At 33.9% G+C, this 25754-nt stretch overlaps 1 protein-coding gene across 4 annotated transcripts in view; it reads left to right on the forward strand.

Moving 5' to 3' along the window:
• The window catches only part of CCSER1 (coiled-coil serine rich protein 1), a 722113-nt gene that overhangs the window by 148575 nt on the left and 547784 nt on the right, over window positions 1–25754 (forward strand). For all 4 annotated transcript variants that reach the window (XM_025873454.2, XM_073891963.1, XM_073891962.1 and 1 more), the window contains exons 2-3: window positions 1560–2924; window positions 7830–8014. In XM_025873454.2, coding sequence (XP_025729239.1) covers window positions 1601–2924; window positions 7830–8014 — 1509 coding nt within the window. In that variant the 5' untranslated portion in view covers window positions 1560–1600. The remainder of the gene's footprint in view (window positions 1–1559; window positions 2925–7829; window positions 8015–25754) is intronic.

Here is a 25754-nt window from a genome sequence, read left to right on the forward strand (position 1 = left end):
TTAATAAAAATCATTTAATGCAAATCTGTTAGATTTTATATCATTTGGGACAAAATATTAAATATTTTTAAATGTGAATCTGAAAGGGAATATATTTTTTCATTTTTGTTTCATACTTCTTCAGGACCATGAAAGTATTTCACTTGATCAATCTCATAATGTTTCTGTAAGAATAATAAAATGGAGGGCTGGTCATTTTATGTAGTATTTGTTATTGTTCAGTTAGGTAGTTTTGGTTGCAAAAAACAGCAAAATGAAACAGTCTGATTCAAGTTGATGTAGGGGGTGTATACATTACAGTTAAGGAATTACGTGAAATACAGAAATAAAGCAAAACAAAGCAAAACAGGAACCAGTTGGGACACATTATGAAAATCAGTGAAAAATAGCAGTCATCAGAATGGCAAGATTGACCATACAAGTGGGAATCTCTTGTAGAAGTAGAAGCATAGCTGGACCTTCAGCAGCACACGGTTTGGCTCTTCACTCCACTGAAGGCAGAATTATCATCTGATTATGAGCTGATCCTTTGGTTACATAAGGATTCATTTCTTATTCCTGCTTTACTACTCATTAGCTGAATAACAGAAAGTTAACCTTTCTGCTGTCAAATGACCATGGTATTAGTAGCTGCTTCTACAGTTAAAAGCATTAAAAGAGATAATCTGTGTAAGAAAAGTATTTGGTACATCACAGTTAATGAACTGTAGAGCTGCCACCTTCACGTCCTCTTCCGTCTTTTTCTCCATCATCACCACTCTGACATTAACGTGGTGCATAAATTTTCTGTGCTTCTGCTTCTGTCAGTATGTATTCTTACTTGTTTCAGCATTACCAGTTTAATTAATTTTCATTCAAGTCTTTTCTTCAGCTCATAGTCATGGTTTCCTCATAACCTTATCTTGTTTATAACCCTGCATTGTATCCTTTGTGGTTTAGTTTCATCTGCCAGTGTCCTGATTATCTCTCACTGCCCCAAAATCAAACTCCAAGGAGAAGAATACTTCCTGTTTCGCTTTTCTTTGACTCAAGATTCTAGTGTCAGATCATTCCTTAGTCTGGTCTGTGATTCTGTTAAGTTCAGATCAGTAACTTGTTGAGTCTTGTGATATATCTGCCGCTGGCCGGTAGAGGCAGAGGTGGGTCATTTTACCCAAATTGGCAATGATTATGGTGGTCACATGGCTACTACATCTGAATCAGTAGACATAAAAAGTGTGAGGATCAGTTTACCAAATTATAGAACTAGTGGGAGTAGTAAAGCTGGGTCTTGAATAGTGATCTTGTGTCTCCCAACCCAATAATCTCTTCAATAGACTAAATATTCTTGGTAATCTTGAAATGTTTGAGCCATTATAAAATTGCTGTGCAAATTATTGGGTAATTTTGCTACTTAAAATTTCAAAAAATCCTTTAGTATCGGAATTTTATTATTTATTATTTTAGTGTGAACCGAATTCTATTCCATGTGCTGAAAAACAGTGTTTTGTTTTAAAATGTCTTTATTATAATTATAATTGAATGCTACTGACTTGTTCTTTTTGTTTTAACTTTTTTAGGTTGCTAAGTTGGCTATCACAGTGCAAGCCTTGGAGTCCCAATGGGGGACTCAGGATCAAGACGATCTACTCTGGTCTCCCGGTTGCCAATATTCAGGAGAAGTATTAGCAGAAGACATGATTCTCTTCCTTCTTCACCGTCCTCCAGTAATACAGTTGGTGTCCACAGTTCCTCTCCTTCCAGCACTAACTCAAGCTCAGGTAGTACAGGTAAACGCAGGAGCATATTCCGTACTCCTTCCATTAGTTTCCACCATAAGAAGGGGAGTGAACCTAAGCAAGATGCTACCAACCAGAACCTTAGTATTTCAAATGGTGCTCAATCTGGTCATAGCAGTATGCCAAAACTGAGTTTGGAAGAACATATTAAAACCAGGGGAAGACATTCTGTTGGTTTTAGCAGTTCACGAAATAAGAAGATAACAAGATCTTTAACAGAAGATTTTGAAAGGGAAAAGGAGCACTCAACTAATAAGAATGTCTTTATAAATTGCCTAAGTTCTGGCAAAAGTGAGGGGGATGATTCTGGATTCACAGAAGAACAAACTCGCCGTTCTGTTAAGCAGTCAACAAAGAAGCTACTTACTAAATCTTTTTCATCTCACTATAAATTTTCTAAACCAGTTCCACAGAGTCAATCCATTTCATTGGTACAACAGTCTGGATTCTCATTGGAAATTACACAGTTCCAAGAGAGAGAGCCTGTATTAGTAAGAGCTTCTCCGTCTTGTTCCGTGGATGTAACAGAACGGGCAGGAAGCTCTTTACAATCTCCGTTGCTTTCTGCTGATCTTACAACAGCTCAGACACCTTCAGAGTTCTTAGCCTTGACTGAAGATTCTGTGTCTGAAACGGATGCATTTCCTCAAAGTGGAAGCATGGCATCCCACTGTGACAACTTTGGCCACAATGATTCTACCTCTCAGATCTCTTCCAATCCTGCTGCTGTTACAAAGACAACAATAGACCTTATGGGAACTGTTCCCTGTGCAATTATGTCTCCTGGAAAATACAGGTTAGAAGGCCGATGTAGCACTGAATCTAATTCCTTATCAGAAACCTCTGCTGCTAATCAGAAGGAAGTGTTATTGCAAATCACTGAACTACCTGTTATGAATGGGAACAACTCGGAGACTCACCAATCGGGTGATATGCAAAGAGAAGAACATATGGTAGTACAAAATGGTGAAAAAATGTTGGTGACAAGCTCCCCAAGGAAACTTGGATTTTATGAGCAACATAAAGCAATAGCTGACCGTGTTAAAGGGATTCATCCTATTTCAGATTCAAGGATAATACCCTCTTCTGGTGATCATCATATTTTTAACAAAACATCATATGGATATGAATCAAACCCTGCCAAAGGTAAGCTGATTTTGTTTGTATTGTAAATATGAAATAAAATATTCATTCTAATTTATTTAATTTTCTTATTCCATCTCATGAATAGAAACCACCTTTTCCTTATGTTTCACTCTGTAGTATTTTTTCTTATTTATAATTGGTCTTAAATCTTTTCTCTACTTGATTTTAAACTCACTTCACTTGTATTACGCTAAAAATGTAATTCAGCAATATCACTCATTTTTCTTAGTTGTGTTGTCCAGATTCTGGTCCTCAGAAGAGAGTGGAAAGAAATTAATTTTATTTGGAGTGTGGCTTTATCTAAAATAAGGATTTCTTTTTTTAGAGTAAAGGGTTAGAGTATTGGTATTTCTTAGTCAATGAAATTAATTTTATTTCTTAGTCAATGAAATGGATATATTCCAGCCAAAATCACTATAAAAGAAATTTGTATAACTTAAATTCTATTTCCTATTTTAGCAAAACTTGAATTATTAAGTAGGATCTATGTTTCAGCACAAATAATCTCTATCTTTAAATATGATAGGCTTGCAAGCTTTAAAAATACTGTCCTTGGAGCCTGGGTACTGTGGTTCTAACCTTGCCTCTGTCATTAAGTACCTGTGTAACCTTGGGTACCTACTCTTTGGTTAAGAAAAAAGGCGGGGCGGGGGGATGGGTGGTTGAATTACTCCAGTATGTCATTTAACAGAAAACTTTGTTATTTAATATAAATTTCAGTTAAGAAAACTGTTGAATATATGCCACCTACTGGACTGTATTTGACATTATTTTTATTTCTTTTCTCTGCTGTGATTCCTGCTGCTGCCACTGCTTCTGCTGTTGCTAGTCCTGCTATTCCTATTACTGTTACTGCCAATTAGTTCTCCCAACATCGAATGCTTATTATGTCTCATTTCCCATTCTGTGGACTTTGGATACATTAATTCATCAAATTCTCACATGATTGTAATCGCTACTATTATAGTCACCCATTTTACAGATAAGATAATTGGAACACAGATATGTTAAGTAATGTGTCTGAAGTCACAACGTTAGTAGATAATTGTTTGGGATACAAGCCTTATGAGGCAGGCATCAGTGGTCTCTGTTTTACAAATATGAAAACTGAGACCAAGGGATCATACAGCTGTTAACGTGGCACGGTCAAATTACAACTATCTCAATTCAAAACTCAGGCTCTTAGTGACTAGGCTTAGTGACTTCGTGACCCCAGCTCTTTCCAAAACATTAAGAAAAATACTAAATTATTACATAAAATTTATAATAAGTCAAATTATATATTGAAGTGTCAAGAATCATAAGATTATATGATTAATCCAACTAGTCTCTCCATGAATATAACAATTTTTAAGTTTTATTTTTTTAAAAGATTTTATTTATTTTTGTGAGAGAGCAAGGGAATGAGAGAGAGAGAGAGAGAGAGAGAGAGAGAGAACGTGCACAAGCAGGGGGGAGGGGCAGAGGGAGAAGCAGACTCCCCGCTGAGCAGGGAGCCTGATGTGGGACTCGATCGCAGGACTGGGGTATCATAGACCTGAGCCAAAGGCAGCTGCTTAACTGAGCCATCCAGGTGCCCAATTTTAAAGTTTTAAATGCATGAATGAATTATCTAGCTGTATAATTGTACAGCCTAATATTTTTCACATTTGATACAAGATCATTTTTATGCATCTGCTTACTTTTTAAATTTTTTGATCTTGGTAGCCTTTTTTGTACTTATAGCTTTAGTTATATTCTTTAATTATAATATAGTAATAATAAGAACAATGCTGATGATGATATTGTTGATGGTCACCTTTTTGTACACTTAATGTGTGCCCAAAAACATGCTAAGCAATTTGTTTGCATTGTTTCATTTAATCTTTTTTTTAAATTTATTTTTTAAAATTTTAATTCCAGTATACTTAACATACAGTGTTATATTAGTTTCAGGTATACAATATAGTGATTCATCAATTCCTTATCTTAGTGCTCATCAAGATAAGTGTCATTTAATTGTAACCAAAATTTTATATGGCAGTTATTAATAATTAAAGATTAAGTCAAATAACTTTATGAAATCACACTGTTAGCAAATGGTGGATCTCAAATTGGAATTTAGGCAGTTTTTAAAAGAAATGGCACAAAAAAATGGTGGAAATGTACTTATCCTGATTATATTTAATTCTTATTTAGAAATAATCATTTGCCTCAATGCCAAATTGAATGCTATATATACTTATCTCTATGGGAATAACTTGCTGACTATTAATCTGTTGACTAAGATCCTAACTGTGAGCCATTTAACACATTAGAGTAATTTCGATGAATTTGATAATGTTTTGCTGGTTCTTGGGACATTAGCTGTTTATTCATGTTATCTACAACTTGTAAAAAAGAGAGGGATAGACACTTAAGCTGGTAATGTCAACAAGGAAAAGCAATAGTATTCTATCCATTATGTGGAGGGGTTCTTGTGCCATTCATAAGGATTTTATAATTTGGAAGTTCAACATTTTACAACCAGTTAAGTTAATGTATTTTACATAAGAAAGAGTTGCTATGTACACTAAAGTCCATAATACTGAATTTATTCTGTATTTATTATGGAAGATGTTTAAACTAGTATTTAGTACATATCTGAATGTCTGAGGTGTATAGGGATATCAAAAATAATATAAAGTTGAGCTCTTTATTTATCTATTCATTGTTGATGGACACTTAGATTGTTTCTATACCTTAACTGTTATACATAATGCTACTATAAACATGGGGGTACAGATATCTCTTTGAGATAATGATTTCATTTCCTTTGGATATATGCCCAGAAATGGAATTCCTGGATCATATGGTAACTTTGTTTTTAATTTCTTGAAGAAAATCCATACTCTTTTCCATAGTGACTGTACCAGTTTATATCCCCACCATCAGGGTATAAAGGTTCCCTTTTTTTCACAGTCTTGACACTACTTGTTTTCTTTTGACTTTTTACTAACAGCCATCCTAACTGGTGTGATGGGATATCTCATTGTGGTTTTGATTTACATTTCCCTGATTATTAGTGATGTTGAATGCCTTTTCATATACCCGTTGCTATTTTGTATGTCTTTTTGGAAAAAAAAAAGTCTATTTAGCCTTTTTGCCCATTTTTAAATTGGGTTATTATTATTTTCTGTTGAGTTGTATGAGTTCCTTGTATATTTTGAATGTTAACCCCTTATAGGATATGTTATTTGAAAATATTTTCTCCCGCTCCATAATTTGCCTTTTCATTTTGTTGATTGTTTACTTTGCTATGCAGAAGCTCACTTCGAAATAGTCCCATTTGTTTATTTTTGGTTTCGTTGCTTTTGTTTTTGGTGTGAACTTCAAGAAGTCATTGCCAAGACTAATGTCAAGCAGCTTACTCCTACTTTTTTTTTCCTAGGAGTTTTACACTTTCAGGCCTTTTGTTCAAATCTTTAATTCATTTTGAGGTGGTTTTTTTGTATGCTATAAGATGGGGTTCTAGGTTCATTCATTTGCATATGACTCTCCAGTTTTCCCAACACCATTTACTGAAGAGACTATCCTTTCTGCATTGCATATTCTTGGGTCCTTTGGCAAAAATTAATTGCTCATATATGATGGTTTTATTTCTGGGCTCTTTATTCTGTCTCTTTGATCTGTGTGTCTGTTTTTATGCCAACACCATAATGTTTGGTTACTATAGCTTTGTAGTATAGTTTGAGATCAGGAAATGTGGCACCTGCAGCTTTGTTCTTTCTCAAGATTGCTTTGGCTACTTGGGGTCTTTTGCAGTTTTTTTATAGAATTGTTTTTTTGTGTTTCTGTGAAAAACACCATTATAATTTTGATAGGGATTGCATTGAATCTGTGGTGTGCTTTAAGTAATAAGGACATTTTAACAATATTGATTCTTCCAATCTATGAACACAGAATATATTTCCATTTATTTATGTAGTCTTCAACTCCTTCATCAGTGTCTTATAGTTTCCAGCAGAGTGATCTTTCCCTTCCGTGGTTAAATTTGATTCTAAGTATTTTATCCTTTTTGATGATATTATAAATGGGATTGTTTTCTTAATTTCACTTTCTGATAGTTCATTGTAGTTTGGCCTCAGGCCTCACAAAGACCCTTTTAAGTATGGTGAGCAGGGTATTAATCAAGGTAACATTATTAGCAAAGAACTGAAGGCGATGAGGAAGTAAGATACACAAATATTTAGGAGAAATATAACTGCGCAAAGGCTATGGGGTAAAGGCCGTGGGACTGCAGTGTGCCTGCAACTGCAAGAAGTCCAGTGCAGCATAAACAGCGAAGGAGGAGGACTCAGTAGAAGGTGAAGTTAGAGAGGTGAACAGGTGAACATAGGGAGGCCCTTAATGGGGTGGGGGGCAGAATAGGGTCATATAAAAGGATAGGCTATTGTGAAAATATCAACTTTATGACTAGAAGAGTGATCATGACCAATGTCACTTAATGTCTTCAGTGTATCATTCTGGTTACCGTGTGGAAAGCAGGCTGTGTTTTTTGGGGGGAGAAAGGCAGGTGGGACTAGGCAAAAGCAGGAGATGGTTTAAGTATTAGAGTAAGCCAAGCTAGGGTTGGTGGAGTTTGGTCCAGGGTATTCATGGGGAAGGTAGTAAGAAGTGATCAGACTCTGTATACAATTTGAAGGTAATAAGGATGGGATTTGCTTATGTGATTTTGTGAGGTATGGAGAAGCCAGGGATGACTATGAAGGGTTTGAGCTTTGAAGTGATTACATGATGAAGCAAACTAAATTTACCACTATTAAAAATTTTATAGAGAGTTTTTGAATGACCGTTAAGAGTTTCTCATTTTCTTTCAGTGTAACATTTATAAAAAGTACATTTAAGCATTTGTATTAATTTTTATTTATTTATCTGTTTTAATAGTTCTTGCCAGTAGCTTCAGTCCATATCGTGAAGGAAGATTTATAGAAAGGCGACTGCGATCCTCATCTGAAGGAACTGCAGGGAGTAGCAGAATGATTTTGAAACCAAAAGATGGAAATGTAGAAGAAGTGAATAGTCTAAGAAAGCAAAGAGCAGGTTCATCATCTTCAAAAATGAACAGTATGGTAAGTGTATTGCATATACTTGCATTTATAAAATAATTATGTATGTGCCTGGGATATTCATGCCTCTTGCAATATGAAAACAGACTGACAAAAAAAAAAAGACTAAAGAATAGATCCTTCATATGTGAAGGGAAAATCGGTCTCCTTAGTTGATGTCCCAAGTTAGGCTATGTTTTCACTTGAGACTCTTACGTGTCATGACAGATTGTAGCACACAATGATGGTTACCCTTAATTCCTATCTTCCTTGCTTCCGTGGAAAATTTTATATTCTGTCTTCTAGAATAAGACCCTGGGATACACAAGCTAAGAAAAAAAGCTGATCATCGTGAGGGTACCCTTTGATAACCATTATTTCACACCATCTCTCTACTCTGTAGCCACTCTAAAAATGTCCAGTTATAAGCCACACTTATGCCAGTACCACCCATTGACCCCTTGGTGGATCCCACTCTGCCTGTCCTTTACAGTTGCCTGTCCACACAGAATGAGGAGCCTTTGGGGTCAAGACAAAATGCCCATCCAAACCTTTGACACATTCTAGGTAACCAAGTTTCCAGATTCCTTGTCCAAACTGCAGGAGCCTTCAGGTGAGGGTGAAGGTAGCGTGTGTACAGGGGAGTCGGGTCTTAGTCTGCACTTAGGGGCTGTGGTGTCTTAGAGGCATGTGTAGGATGCTCCTTCACGGTGAGAGATAAAGCCAGGGTGGGAAGAGGTGATGAGTGGACTACCGCCCAGGAGGTCCGGAAGGCCTCAGGTCTCACAAATACTGGGGTGGGCTTGACTTTTGGAGTTCTCTTTGCTCACTTTCTCACAGATATTTCCTTTTTCAGCAGTATTTTTGATTCTTTTGTTTTTTTTTTGCACTTTAGACATGGGTCAGTTATTTATTACATTATAATTAATTGGCAGTATTTTTGATTCTTGATATTTAACAGTGTTTCCTAAAAATGATCTATCTACCTATTCATGGATATGTGTGAAAAATGCTCAAAACTAAAGTACTTGTATATTTTATCTCTATGTATTTTAGATGATTTGATTCAAATGAAAATAGGTCATCCGATTTTGACAATTGTATTGTGAAGAAGTCTTAAGTGACTGAGGCAACACTGAGTGAGAGCAAAACCATTGTGCTTGAAGTTAAAAGTTCTAGCAATTAGGTCAGGTTTGGACAGACCTTAATCTTGGGCAAATCAGTAACTACAAAACAACAAATGATAGTGAACTTTTTGTTTCCATTATACTAAAAAATGATTGTGTGTGTGTTTGTTTATATTTGTACATAGAGAAAGATCCTGTATTATATTTCATCTTTCTTTTGGTGCTGTTTTTTAATTATTGCTGTTGCTTTTTTTTTTTTTTTTTTTAGAGAAAGAGAGAGTGCTTGTGTGTGGGCTGGGGGGAAGTTGGGGGAAGAGGAGCAGAGGGAGAGAGAGAATCTTAAGCAGGCTCCATGCCCAGCACGGAAACTGACACAGGGCTCAATCCCATGACCCTGAGATCATGACTTGAGCCAAAATCAAGAGTCAGATGATTAACCGACGCCCCACAGTTGCTATTTTTTAAGTGCAAGAACATGTTAAAAAAGATTTCCAGCTGATGCAACATTAAAAGTTATGGCTAAAATGACTTTTTATGAAACATTTCTCTTCACAAAATTCTCATTTTTCCTTCATAGAGATGTATTTATAGTAATAATTGTACACTATGTATTAGACTTTTCCAAAGTTGGGCCTTTAACATATTCTATCTCATGTTTTTAAATAATATATTTAAATAATTCTCCTTGTAACATCGCAAATTACGCTTCTTACCAGATCCACTTTCAAGATTTAAAATTTAAAATGTCAGAACACAAAAATGCAAGTTTGTTCTTTTATTTGAGGCTTTTTACAGAATTTTCAAAAAGTGTCCCTGCAGTGGTATAGATCGTCCACTAGATGGCAGGGTTACATCATTGTCATGGTTGGGGAAAGGTTGTTAGAACAGAAACGGTTAAAATATTGTACACGTTAATTGAATTTACAGGTCACGCTTGTTGAAATAAATACTGATGCTTGAATTTCCATATGAAACCTATCAAAAATTATTTCATGACTTTACTGTTTTCTTTGGATTTTACAAACTATAGCTCATCCTTTTAATTCACAGTGTAATCATGAATTTAAAATGCATAAAATATATTCTTTAACTCATAGCAATATAAGGAACAAATTTTAGGACTCTTCAGTAATTTTAGTTATATGTTTAAAGTGACTTATATATTTAAGAAATTATAGCTTTATGTGTGAATAGTGACACACATTTTCTATATTCCTCTTCCAAAGTAATTCAAGCAAATGTATGTATTTAAGAAAACATTCATGTTCAATCATTCTTTCCTTTTAGAGCAATAATAATAGTAACATGTATTTTTAATACTTATTTGGACCATGGGACTGCTCTAAATCTTCGTGTGTATTATCATGTTGAGTCCTTAGTCATACTATGACCCAAGTGGTGCTATTATTAATCACATTTATAAAAGAGGACATTAAAGCACTGAGAAGATAAGCATCTTGCCCCAAAAATACAGATAGTTGGTGGCAGAGATAGGACTTAGATTTGGATTCTACCTGTCTGACTTTAAACCCTAGATGCTTTGTGGGGAGTATAATAGATTTAAAATTAATTTTTTGGCATTATTTCCTTGTAATGAAGTTAACACAGTTAAGGCAGCCTATACTTGCTCTAGGTATAGGCTACCACCCTCTGTAAGGGATACAAAAAAGAAACAAAATTTAGTGCTGCATCTGAACTTAAAATATGGTAGTATTTATTGATATGCTAAAGATGTATCAACATCTTTACTGAAAGGTATCTCATCTAGAAAGGAGCTTTGTCACAAAAAAAATCATATTTAGAAGGAACTCGAGTATTTTGTCTAGTTCATGGGGATTTAAGGTTACCCATAGGATACGGCTTTATTTATTAAGATGCTGAGGGTTTCTGAATGACCAAAGATAGACTCTAATAAGTTAGATAGACCACAATTCTAGTGTTTTTAGTGTATTTGTATGGGAATATTTCAGTTTGAAGGGAGAGGGGAGGATGTATTAACTCTTGGAACATCAGTGGCTCAGAAGAAATTGGAGTTGGCTTAAATTTATTACAGGAAGCTAAAATATATCTGGAAAAATTTGATAAGCATTCACATTTATTATATATTTTCAAGCTGTTTTAAATAAAGATTTTTCTTCATTTTCCTCTATTGAGTTATTTCCTTGATAAAATAGTATGGTCCAAATATTTTAGAAAGCTTTTCTAAAAATAGGCTCGTTCTTTCTAGGAAATTTCCCTCCAGACTGTGGTATATAAATGAATAAATTTAAGGATATGTCATGGTTTCTCCAACAGTTTTACACAGTGACATTTAACTCCATATGTATTTGCAAGATCACCCTGCTCTAAAAGATAATATTAATATGAGGACATATTCATATGTAATGGACATTCATATGTAATGGATAATACAGAGGCTCTGGCATCCTTACAGCAAGGAAAGGGCTTGAATGTATGAATAAGGATAAGCTAGGATATGTGTTTGCAAATAACCTCCAAATCTTAGTGACTTTCATAATATGGAATTATTTCTCACTCAGGCTATATGTTTGTTGTGGAAGGTTCTGGGAGTTCTGTTTAATGTCTTATTCTGTGTCCGGGCTGTTCAGCTAGCTACCATTGCAAATACTGCCTTTCATCATGGCAAAAAGATTTCTGGAGGTTCTCATCCCAGTAATAAATGCTCTGACTTGTGAGAGACTCATTTCACTTTCTCTCACAATTTATTGACTAGTTCTAGTCACTTAGCCCAAACTAGCCACAAAAACTCCAAGAAATACAGTCTCTTCCTTGTGTCTGGAAGGTGTAGACCAGATATATTTGGTGGGCACTAATGACTATCATATTCTCAAAAAATTTAGTGTATCTCAGTTCTTTTAATTAACTGAGAATTCCTGTACCCCTAATTTACATGGAGTCTTGCTCACATGCTTAATTGACATTATTAAATATATATGTAACTTAACGTCTTTTGCTAATTTCTACCACTGAGGCCCAACTGCTAATGTTGAGCAGGGACTCCAAGAGGCAGTGGGAAAAGAAGAAAGTACATTCATGTTCAAAGAAACACCCCACCTTTACCATCCACCAGGCAAACGAGCTCTACTGGCCTTTTGGTATATGTACTTTCACACTTACATTCTGTTGCATGAAGGTTTTTGAAGCTCAAAAATTAAGAGCAAAGGGAAGATGATAATTAGAAGATCTAATTCAAGAAATGTTTCCTCCTAACTCTGAAATCCTAAATGAGACTTCCAAATATGTAAAAATGTTACTGGCTTTTTGAGAGTTAAAATAATGATCTCAGCTTTTGGTTTAACTCATTGTCAAGGGAATTAAAGGTAATATCATTGCAAGCTACAAGTACATTTAATGAGAAAAAGGAGCCATTGATATTTGTAAGGAAATGGAGGCACACAAATCGTTCTTCTCAATCCTCATAAATTTTCAGAAGGAAAATCACAAGTATCACTCATTAAACATTGAATTACATTTGTTGATAACTAGTATATTAATTTTAGATTAATAGCACTAATCCATAATCCCTTTATTGATTTTTCTAGTTACTGATGATACTTTTCCTATCAATGTACTTCTAAGTTGTATCACATATATGGCACCCACTACATAGTTATTTGAATGAATAGATTTCATTTTACCTATTATACCACATTCATTTAAATGGACGAAGTTTTGTACACGTTAGCATTTCTGATAGCATCTAGCATAGTGCCTGATACATAATAAATATGGGTGAATTAAAGGTGTAATTGTTGATCAGGTTGCGACATATGCTCATATAGATACGAATTTAGTAGAATCATTGTATGTGGTGTGCTAAGGCACATTTTTTGACATTTTAATTTGTCAAATTACATTTATTTGTCATATATTTGTCAAATACAAGGGTACACATGATTTTATGATCACTGTTTGATATAGCTCTGATTTTTGATTCTAAGGATCCTAAGTCCCTGTTCAAGATCATACCAATTATGATACTATTCCAGTAGAAACATATTTCATTTTAGGATAGTCAGCCTTATGGAATGGTTTCCAGGATCATATTAGTACCATAGTATGGACATACCATACAGATAGGACAAGAAATAGTCAATTATTTGTAATATTTTTGGATAATCTATTAAAATGTATTAAAATATATTAAAAATGTAAGTTCTTGGTCAAATATGTCTAAGGTGATGTTTTAAAACCCCCCTGCATATTTTATCTAGTCTCATTGACTTCATTTCTTATAAACTTGCAGATTCAGAATTGGCTTTAAAAAAGCAGAACTGGATCAAATATTCCATTCATTTTTTTTTTTCCTAGTTTTGGGGATGAGTCATTTTCATTTAGAAGCTATCACAATTTGTATGTTTGGTGCACAGAATTATGAATATCTTATTCATAGAGTTAGCTCACTTCATCTAAAATGACTTGAAGACCAGTTTGAGTAAATAAAGTTGCAGTATCATAATTATTACCACTTCTCTTCATAAAGTTCACATGAGATGTACCTAGCACTTAATTTTTTCCTTTGTGATTTTTTTCCTGAATGTAAATGTCTTAGGCTGTAAGGTCCACTATAACAAAATATCCCAAACATACATGTTTATTAAGAACAGTACATATTTCTGCTTATTGCTGTTTATCAAGAAAATATTTGAGACGGACAGTAGTAGAAGGCAATTTAAGATTCTTTTCTTTAACCATACTACATCTAGGTAACCATAAAATAGTTTATATCTCTTCTAAAAATAAGAAATTGGAAAATAAAGTTAATTTACCTTTTATTCTTGGGGTTAGAATGCAAAAATGACAATTTTATTTTTAATTGGATCAAGTTATCTTAATTTTCTGTGAGATGGAAACTATTTTATGCCTTATTTAGGTAACCCCATGGGCTGGCTAGTTTTCATAGCATGAGAGAGAATATTTATTGATTCAGAATCCATGACAAATCTCTGACCATCTGAACAGCTGCACGATCAATGTATAACACAGAATTGACCTTGAATAAAATAACTCCCTTTTCTGAGGGACTAGTCATTGGAATTTGAAGCTTTTACATTATTCTAGTTAAGCAATAAAGAAAAACTTATTTTTCTTGAAGTTTTTATATTATTTTGAAATTTAAATTTAAATACCTATTAATTTTAGGGGTGCCTGGGTGGCTCAGTTAGTTAAGCATCTGCCTTTGTCTCAGGTTATGATCCCAGGGTCCTGGGATCGAGTCCCGCATCAGCAGGGAGCCTGCTTCTCCCTCTCCCGTGCCCCCTGCTTATGTTCTCTCTCCGTCTTTCTCTCTGTCGAATAAATAAAATCTTTAAAATAAATAAATACCTATTAATTTTAGAAAATTAAATAAAAGAAATTTTGACTTGCAAGTTCAAGAAATATGCAATTATAATAGACTTGTGCCTGATAGTAAGTGATACTGAACATCTTTTTGTTTGTCTGTTGGCCATCTGTATGTCTTCTTTGGAGAAATGTCTGTTCATGTCTACTGCCCATTTTTTTTAATTGGATTATTTGTTTTTTGGGTGTTGAGTTTTTTAAGTTCTTTATATATTTTGGATACTAATCCTTTATTGGATATATCATTTGCAAATATCTTCTCCCATGCCATTGGTTGCCTTTTAGTTTTGTTGATTATTTACTTTGCTGTGCAGAAGCTTTTTTTTTTAATTTAATTTTATTATGTTATGTTAATCACCATACATTACATCATTAGTTTTTGATGTAGTGTTCCATGATTCATTGTTTGTGCATAACACCCAGTGCTCCACGCAGAACGTGCCCTCTTTAATACCCATCACCAGGCTAACCCACCCTCCACCCCCTCCCCTTTAGAACCCTCAGTTTGTTTCTCAGAGTCCATAGTCTCTCATGGTTCATCTCCCCCTCTGATTTCCCCCCCTTCATTTTACCCTTCCTGCTATCTTCTTTTTTTTTTAGATTTTATTTTTATTTTTTATTTTATTATGTTATGTTAATCACCATACATTACATCATTAGTTTTTGATGTAGTGTTCCATGATTCATTGTTGCATATAACACCCAGTGCTCCATTCAGTACATGCCCTCTTTAATACCCATCACCAGGCTAACCCATCCCCCACCCCCTCCCCTCTAGAACCCTCGGTTTGTTTCTCAGAGCTTTTTGTTTTGATGTGGTCCCAATAGTTTATTTTTGCTTTTGTTTCTCTTATCTCAGGAGACATACCTAGAAAAACATTGCTACAACTGATATCAAGGAGGTTACTGCCTATGTTCTTTTCTAGGATTTTGATGGTTTACTGTCTCACATATAGGTCTTTCATCCATTTTGAATTTATTTTTATGTATGGTGTAAGAAGTGGTTCAGTTTCATTTCTTTGCATGTTTCTGTCCAGTTCTCCCAACACCATTTATTGAAGAGACTGTCCTTTACTCATTGGATATTCTCTCCTGTTTTATCAAAGACTAATTGACCATATAGTTGTGGGTTTATATCTGGGTTTTCTATTCTGTTCCATTGATTTATGTGCCTATTTTTTTTTGGTGCCAGTACCATGCTGTTTTGATTACTATAGCTTTGTAATATAACTTGAAGTCCAGAATTGTGATGCCTCCAACTTTGCTTTTCTTTTTCAAGCTTGCTTTGGCTATTTGGGGTCCTTTGTAGTTCCATACAAATTTTAGGATTATTTGTTCTAGTTCTATGAAAAATGCTGTTGGTATTTTGATAGGGATTGCTTTAAATGTATAGATTGCTTCAGATAGTATAGATATTTTAACAGTGTTTGTTCTTCCAATCCATGAACATAGAATGTCTTTCCATTTCTTTGTGTAGTCTCCAGTTTCTTTCATCAGTGTTTTATGGTTTTCAGAGTATAGGTCTTTCACCTCTTTGGTTAGGTTTATTCCTAGGTGTCTGATTATTTTTGGTGCAATTGTAAATGGGATTGTTTTCTTAATTTCTGCTGCTTCATTATTGGTGTATGGAAATGCAACAGATTTCTGTACATTGATTTTGTATCTTGTGACTTTACTGAATTTATTTATCAATTCTAGCACTTATTCAGTGGATTCTTCTGGGTTTTTTATATATAGTATCATGTTTTCCATATGACAGCAGCTTAAGTTGTGCAAAAGACAGACAGTGGCAAAAATTGTGGGCATTATGCAAGAAGCATGTATTTGATCCTCTAAGAAACTTGGCAACTGTCAGAGAATCACACATTACCTACTTCTATCTTGCTCTGTGGCCTCTGCACCTGCTGTTTCTGCTTTTTCTCCTCCAGAGCTTCCTGTGGATTGTGCCTCAGGCTAGTTCTGGTCTGAGAGAAATTTGTGGTGTCAGAGTATGTGTATGCCAGGGGGAGTGGGGAGTATTAAACACTTTAGAAGGGAAGAAAATCTATAAAATATCTTTAGTCACTAAAAATATAAAAAAGGCAATAATTCTTAAAAATGTAGTAAATTAATGAACAAACAACTTTATGATATTTTCATACTTCCTTTTTCCCCCAAACACCTTTAGTGCCTTCTAATCTTTAAGAATATGCATTTTTTTCTCTTTGTTAACCTTGTCTGGATAAAATATATTGCTTAAAAATCAAAGGCAAACTATTTCTCCTAACATACAAACATGATCAAAATAAACAAATTTACAAAATAGGAATTCTTTTACATCATACATGATTTTAACTTTTCATTTTAAGCAAGTAGGGTGTGATGAAAGGAACAATGATTTGGAAAAGGTTACCAAATTCCAGTCATTTCCTTCATTAACTTAATAATAATGCTTTCTACCTCATAGAGTTATAAAGATCAGATAATATATTTTATGTGAAAAGTTTCTGCAAATTTTAAAGTGCTGTACCTATGTGAATGATAGTGAATTTTTATTAATAACAAGGATCAAGCCAAAAACTAAAATAAAAATAATATTGCCTTTTAAAGTAGTCATTTGGAAAGAAAAAAGTATTTTAAAAGCCGAACTCACATTTAAAATATATCTTAACGTGACAGTAAGTTGAGTTGGCTCTTTAAGCCACAACAAAAACAGCCCTTAAGTTCTTTATATGTTATTGCTTTATTAGAATAATCAATTTACCTGGTTTCTCATTTGGTTAGTTTTTGGAAATGGATATATTTTTCAAAATCAATTTATATTGCTTAGAAAAAAATGAGAGAGAGGTACATTTAAGATTTGCATATTTTACTACATTTATGTTACACTTTAATTAGAAAGTTTGCTCGACCTAGTTATTTCTTGATTATGAAATTAAGAAAAAGCATCTGCCCTTAAGACGCTGTCCTGGCTATTTACGAAGAAATTTAATTTGCATCCTTTGCTTTCTTAAATAGTTCTGTGGACATCTATGTGGACACTTACATAATTAATCGCATCATAATTTGATAAATTACTACTTTAAAAGTATCTTCTGATAAATTGCAAGATAATGTTATCCAAAATGGTAATAGGCAGTGACATCAGAGACAAAAAATTATGTTGAAAAAAACAGTGATTTATAGAGTACCTTATTTACTTCAAAACAAATTTTGAACTATAGTATATTTAGTAATAGTACTTGTCTGGTCATAATTTAAGATTTCTGAACTTTTGTGAGAGAACTTTATAATGGACTGAAGTTTTTGCTCTTTCTTTCTTACTTCTTTCTTCATTCTTTTGGAAGAATACACCCACCAGTAGGGCTTTTAGCTTGAATATTTAGACTATATGGATTTGAATGGGAGGCAAGCAGCTGTCAGGTAATTCATATCATGTATTAGGAGCTAGTTGGGGTGAGACAGTATATCTCATCATGCTGTTCCCTTCAGTAGATTTATGTTCCAAAGAAATGCAGATACATTAATATAAATAGTGATTTTTCAGTGAAAAGAAGATCAACCACCTAGCTATGGTTCATGAATCACAGTGATTCTCTTTCTTTTATTTTTTAATAATAATAACAGTTTATAGAAACTGTCACTGAGCCAAGTGGGTACGAGAGTACACTGATCTTAAGGATTTAACTTAACCCAGCAGTCTACTGGAAGTTGCTGCAGCTGAGAAAAAAAAAGAATTGAAGCAGAGATGCTGGGTTTACATTTAGAAAAAGAGAAAGGAACTATTAATGCGTGCTTTTTCCCAGTAGCATTCATCTCTCTAGGAAGTCCTGCATAACAAAAGGGAGTTGGGACACCATTAACTTTTATGAAGTGATACTGTGGTTTCTTGAAGGGAACTTACTGTTACACAGTTGGAAGCCTGTAAGGTCTGTTAACTAAAGAAGTTCAAAGATTAAACCTCTGTTGTTCAGTATATAGTTTTGTTTTCTGTGTTTTGGTTCAATGCAGTGGGGTTGAACATAAAAGTCTAAAATCTCCAGCTTTTCATGATTCTTTCCTAGTTGTTGTGTAGACCATTAGGTAATTTTAAGGAAATCAGAACGCTTGACCCGTATAAATGATTTTTACAGAAATTGGTTTTTGTTCTTATAAAAGAACAACATAAAGTGATTTCCCAATTTTACACTGTGGCTTTTCTAAAAGTTACTATATTTATGTAAAAATAATAATTCTTTCAAGATAAAATATCAAATTATTCTGGTTCAACAAGCAAGTCTATTTCAGTAAAGCAATAGATAAAATCTTCATTAAAAAATACTTTAAAAAATAAAAAAGTTTTTTTAAAAAAACAAAGCAGAATTGCATAATAAAATCACAATAGAATTGCTTAGAGTACAGCAGCCCAAATTGAAGAAAAATTCAGAAGATAATTCTGTTAAATGGACTTACTAGTTGAGCAATGTGAATTCTCTGTTGAGCTCAGTGCTAGCTATGTGTCCAGGACAAGTGTTAGGTACTGTTTGAAAGGGATGCAGGGGCACCTGGGTGACTCAGTCATTAAGTGTCTGCCTTCAGCTCAGGTCATTCCTGGGATCGAGTCCCACATTGGGCTCCCTGCTTGGCAGAAAGCCTGCTTCTCCCTCTCCCACTCCCTCTGCTTGTGTTCCTGCTCTCGCTATCTCTCTCTCTGTCAAATAAATAAATAAAATCTTAAAAAAAAAAAAAAAGAAAGGGATGCGGATGTCATGGTGAGCAGGGAGAGGAGGTCTCTTTATTTATGGAGGCTGAATTATACGATATTAAAAAAAAAGGAAAGTATTGCTTTTAAAAAAAATCTAGATCTTGTGTGAGGGTCATGGAATTCTTACATTTAAAAGATAGGATTCCTTACTTGCAAGGGCACCTAACTAGAAATTACTGGTTCTGTAATCTATTACAGATCTAAGTAATGTACCAAATAGGGAGCAGTCCACTAACAACTCTGAAAAATAGAAGTGAGGGGATATAGTTGGCTCTTAATTATTGGTGAAGTAGCACAAAGATTCAAGTAAGATGAATCCACATTATTTTGCAATGAAGAAATAAATAAAATTCAGCTTTAAATTTATTCATAATTCCCTTATTTATGTATTTAATTATAATTTATTAATTGCTATTTATGTAATTGATTTTGTTAAGCCCTGGAGATTCAGCAAAAGTATCAACAGGGTCTAGGTCAGTAGGGCTCTTTGGTATAGCAAAACAAAATAGACAATAAATAAATCAGTAGGGTAGGATAGTGGCATGGAGACAAATTAATTCTTGAGTGTTCACAAAAGGTTTCATAGAATAGGTAGTGTCTTAAAAAAATAGTTGCTATAAAACTAATTTTTTTTAAGATTTTATTTATTCATTTGAGACACAGAGATAGAGAGAGAGAGAGCATGAGCAGGGGAGAGGCAGAGGCAGAGGGAGAAGCAGGCTCCCCACTGAGCCAGGAGCCTGATGTGGGACTTGATCCAAGGACCCTGGGATTCATGACCTGAGCCGAAGGCAGTCACTTAACCATCTGCGCCATCCAGGCTCCCCTTAAAACTATAATTTTTAAAAGTTAAAAACATGAGTTTTATACACATGTCAGAGATTTATTCAGATTACTCTGTGAAGGAATCAGTGAAAATTAGGGCTGTTCAAACACTATCTGAGGAACAGGTTATTTATAGGAAGTTTAATAAAGAAATATTAGAATAAGACTGTGTGATTATAAACCTGATTAATGTCTTGCAGTGGAATAAACTCATATTTGAGATTATCTTTTTCAAAAACATTTGTATCTCTATTGGGCACAAATCTGCTTATTGACGTGTAACTTCACAGAGTCTGTGCCCTTGATGAACAGCAAATAACAAAATCAAAAGCAGGACAGTCCCCTCGAGAATTATTTAAGCCCCAATATGACATTGACAAGACATGCAATCATCCTCTTGGCCTTATTGCTAATACTTGGATATTTTTTTCTTAACATTGTTCTCTTAGATCTCAAATATTTTCCAGAGTACTGTAACATTAATATTGTATGTTATCATACTATAAACATATTACTGTATCATATTTATTATATAATTATATTAAGATTATTATTGATCTCAGAAAAAAGGCTGATCCTGTTTTTTATCATGGACTTATTATTTACATTTGTGCAGTAGGAGATGTTAATTAATTGTGTGTGCCTCCTTGAGCGTAGAGTACAGAGTAACTGCTATCTAGAAATGTCACTAAGAAATATAGGACTAGATCTTGTACAGTTTATTACTTGCTTTTCAATCCTGAGCCTAGGAATCCAAACCTGCCTCTCCATTAGATTTCACTTGTAGTAACTATAAATTTGGTGAATTCCTTTCTTCTGAGGTCTCCAAAATTTGTTAAGGTCCCTGTCCTTCCAAAAAAGTAACTGTATTTAAGAGTGCAGTTCTTTCCATGAGACTCTTGAGACTGTATATTTTGAGAAGCTGACTTCTGGCTTATGCATATCCAGATCTCAAAGAGTAGCTCTCCTTTTCAGTGGGCACACAATTTTAATTAATTTGAGCTTCCGACTAGACAACAATGACAAAAACCCCCAATGAATCAGATTCTCTGTTGTCTTTTACCCAGCAGAGACTAGATCTCCATCATCAACCCAATAGAGATAGTAAATGATCAGACCATTAAATTAAATACCTCACAAATAAGGATTTATTGACCATGTAAAACTATATTCACATATACACAGGTGCTTCCTTGACCATGTGGTTGGAACTGGCATAGGTCCATTGCTTGCTACCTCCGCACTTCGCTGTGGAAGGGAGCACAGCTGAAGCCGTGACTTAACACAGGGTGCCTTCTCAACTTTATAGTTGTATCTGGCTTAGTAGTTTGAGACCAGACAGACTCAACGGTTTTGAGGTTTGGTTGTGAAAAGGAACACGGCCCTAACCAGGAGTTAGATAAGAAAGTTAGAATAACAGAATTTGTTAGAAGCAAAAACAAACAAAAGGAACCAAACAACCAAAACCAAACCAAACCAACCAACCAACCAAACAAAACAAATCCATATAAAACCAGGGGAAAGAAAAACAAAAGACACAGAGTGTCAGCAAAGGTCAAATACCGTCGTCACTTGGGAGTCACTTTGGTGTCCGAGATGGGACATGCGTGGCCTCCAATAGACTGTGAAGTGACTTCTCTGGCAATGCAGTTTAATTGATTCTGGCATGTGAGTCCGCTTGGATATCTCAGAGGGTTGTCTAAAGATATAATTTTCAAAAGTTCAAAACATGACTTTATACAAATATAGATTGGGCAAGAATCAAAGATTTACTCAACTAGTTAATAAGAGAAACTGGTAAATTGGTTTAAAGAGCATTAGAAACTGGGTATTTATAGAAATTTAATGAAATAATGTTAGCATAATATTGCAGAATTGAATACAAAACCAGTTAATGTTCTACAGGGCAATAATCCATTACCAGACAACCATTTGTATCTTTATTGGTTGCAAATCTACAAGTTACCGTGTAACTTCACTTAGTTGCAGCCCTTAATAGTAATAGTAAATAGCAAAATCAAATAATGGTATAATATTCTACAGAATTCAGTAACTCTTGGGAGAGCATTTTAAAAATGGTTCAGTGTGTAATCATCTTTTTGGCCTTGTTTCTAAGTTTTGGATAATGGTACTTAACACATCCATTAAGTGAGCTAAAGAAAACAAGTTTAGACTTAGAGCAATTCATGAGTAATTGCATCAATGCATAAAGCATATCTGTGAGGCCAGGAGTTTTGGAATAAAGGTGGAATCTTACAGTAGAGAGGGGGGAGAGACACAAGGCAGAGCGAGGTCAGAGGGAGTCATGCATTATATAATAAGAATTTTGTAAGAAGTTTTAAGCAGGATAGTGCAATGAAAATGTATGCTTTTTAGTATTATTATTCACCTAATTTTAAATGGATTAATTGAATTCAGTAAGTGGCTATAGGTTATAGTGATAAATACCTTACATGAAAAAATGACAGTTTTTCTTTATTATTGTGTGAATGCAAAATAGAATATTACTTTTTTGTTGATATTTGAGGTAAATTTTTTATATTCCAATTTGGTTGAGAGACTTCGCTGCTAAATTAAATTATTCTCAGCATTTTGTCAATGCTTCATTTTATTCATTCAATTATGTAGTAAGTTTTACTTTTGCTTGTTTCTTAAAATTGTGAAATTGTAATTAAATTAATTGTAATTAAAATATTTCCATTAGTGAGTAATTACTAAATAATTACTAACTTAGCAATTAAACCTTTTATGGAGAATAACGATAAAGATATTCCCAGGAGAAAGCAAAACACCGAGTTAAGCCAATTTTAGTTATTTTTTTTTACCTGGCAATTTGTTTACCTTTCTCACATTGTAAAGTATATAATTATACTCAGTTATAAAGTACCATAATTTGTTAGCTATCAAAGTCATACAGCCTAATTTATGAACAATCCATTTCCTAAGCAAGCCAATTTCTTCATAATCGCTATCGAAACTGTCAACTTGCATAATGTCCATATAACTTTGTGCACAGGGTGGAGTGAAAAGTGACAAGATAATAGGAGCAGTTTATAGAAACAGAAAATCTTACTGGTAGCAAGTGGTGATTGTGAATGTAGGGATTGATACTCTTATTGCATTGAAATTAACAGTGTTGTTTTGTTTTTTCTGTGTGCTCATTCTAGAATCTGCTACCTTCTTCAGAGTGAATTTTTATTTTAATAAATGTGGTGGACATGAAGGAACAAGGAACCAGAGATGCAATCTATTTGAGCTGATTGCATGATTCTCCTTTAATCAAAATGATGTGACATGATTAAGAAAGAAAAATTAACTGTCACCTAGGCTTCTTAATTGATAGAAAAGGAAATGCCACATTCAAAATCATTTTCTAAACCAGTTCAGGGAGTGAACTTAAAGACACCAGACAAGTTAATTAATGATGCATGGATTAGAAATGAAAAATACAAACAACCATGTCTGAAAATAAGGAAGACGTAGTGATTATATATAAGCTTTCAGGTCATTATTATTTTCAAATATTTATTATTAGGGTATGTTCATATTTTTTTCCTGATGCCTTAAAACATGCTTTTTATGACTATTTTACCTATAATTTTCATAATTAAACATTTTATAACTTTTCCCTCCCTTCTCTTTTTTTTAACCCAAATATTTATTCCATAAATTAGTTCATATTCAGGGATAGGGAAATTGGGAAATTTATATTTATTGGGAGTTTATTATGTATCATGGTTTACATGATCACTTTTCATGTGGGAAATATTATTTCATGTTTACAACTCTCTCTAAGAAGAAGATTCTCAGAGCTCTCTGCACTTTTATTGATTGATTTTTTTCTTCCAAGTTTTTTGTTTTTTTTTTTAGTTCCAGTTAGTTGGCATACAGTGTAATATTAGTTTCAGTGTGTAGGATTTAGTGATTCATCACTTACATACATCCAGTGCTCATCACAAGTGCCCTCCTTAATACCCATCACTTATTTAACCCATCCCCCCACCCACCTTCCTCCAGCTCCACTCCCCTTTCTTTGTTCTCTGTAGTTAAGAGTTGGCTTTATGGTTTGCCTCTCTCTCTTTCTCCCCTATGTTCATCTGTTTTGTTTCTTAAATTCCACATATGAGTGAAATTATATAGTATTTGTCTTTCTCTGACTGATTTATTTCACTTAACATAATACAGTCTTAGCTCCATCCACATTGTTGCAAATGGCAAGATCTCATTCTTTTTTATGGCTGCATAATATTCCATTTATATATATATATAATCTGTGTGTGTGTGTGTGTGTGTGTGTGTGTGTGTGTGTGTGTGTGTACCATATCTTTAGCCATTTATCAGTGAATGGACGTTTGGGCTCTTTCCATAATTAGGCTGTTGTTGACAATGCTGCCATAAACATTGGGATACATGTATCCCTTCAAATCAGTATTTTTGTATCCTTTGGGAAAATACTTGTTAGTGCAATTGCTAGATCGTAGGGTAGTTCTATTTTTAACTTCTTGAGGAACCTCCATATTGTTTTCCAAAGAGTCTTTGCACTTTTATTAAATGGCTGTTGTCCTTAAAATTACCTTTTCCTTATTGAACTGAATTCTGCCTTCCTCTAGTTTGTATCTAGTTCTCTCATGCTACACACAATTCTAGTCTTTCAGATATTTAAAACTTTTTAAAAATATTTATGGCATTTAAAAAAATAATGAGGTATAAAACCTGTAAATTCTTTAAGTATTCAGAACCCTTAGTATTTTCTCTATCCTGTTTATAGTCTTTTTTAGGAAAAAAAATCTTTAAAAAACATGTAATATCCACTGACAAATGGCATAAATCACACATAGTCTGCACACTGAATAGAGTGATAATATATTCTTGGATACTAGATTCTGGAATTTAAGTTGAAAATTACATACTTTATTTCCTTCTAAGAGATTTTGGCTCCAATCATAGACATTTCACTAAATGATAATTTTTGCCTATTGGCTTGATTAATTTAACTGACAATTAGGTGTTACTGAGTTAGAGGGCCAAAGAGCCAAAAGTAAAATTATTTATTTTAGTTGTGTAGATTTGGTTAAAGATTTCTCCTTAGGATAACAGATACGTGGAATGATATTCCAGATTACAAACTTAGGATTCCATATGTGTCATGTAAGAAAATATAAAATGAGTTGAAAACATTTGTGACCAAATTGAACTAACAATTCTGCTTTCATTGATAGAATATGGCTTAATCTCAACCAGTGTTTATCTCAGTTCTTGGAGTTAATTTGAAATGACTGGTTTTAAGTAAGAATTGCAACAGCCTGTTAAAGACTTTGAAAACATCTGTAAATTTCTTATTGCCCTTATCATTATGCAAGAAGAATAACATCATTCTGGTTCCTATCCTTGAGGATATGTGCTCTAGATTCATGTCTTTGAGCAGAGATATTGAGTAGGGGAGTTTACTTTGCTCATATTGTCAAGAAAGTAGTCATTTCTGATGATACGTGTGTGTGCACACTTTGCTAAAGTCAATCCAATGTGTAGAAATACACCTTGATAAAACAGGTGAATTTGGAGGTTATTATTTTTCTGTATAAGATTTTTTGTTAATACCCTCAATAATAAATCCTACTTTTGCATTCATCATCAGCAGTTATGACTGATATTTATTGTGGCTCCAAGTCTAAAATCAAAAGTAAATGTATAATAGATTGTTTAATGATATAATGTTGTAAAATGCTAG

The sequence above is a fragment of the Callorhinus ursinus genome, unplaced genomic scaffold, assembly GCF_003265705.2.
Source record: "Callorhinus ursinus isolate GAN/ISIS: 27379988/994484 unplaced genomic scaffold, GSC_fseal_2.0 scaffold4, whole genome shotgun sequence".
Lineage (NCBI taxonomy): Eukaryota > Metazoa > Chordata > Mammalia > Carnivora > Otariidae > Callorhinus > Callorhinus ursinus.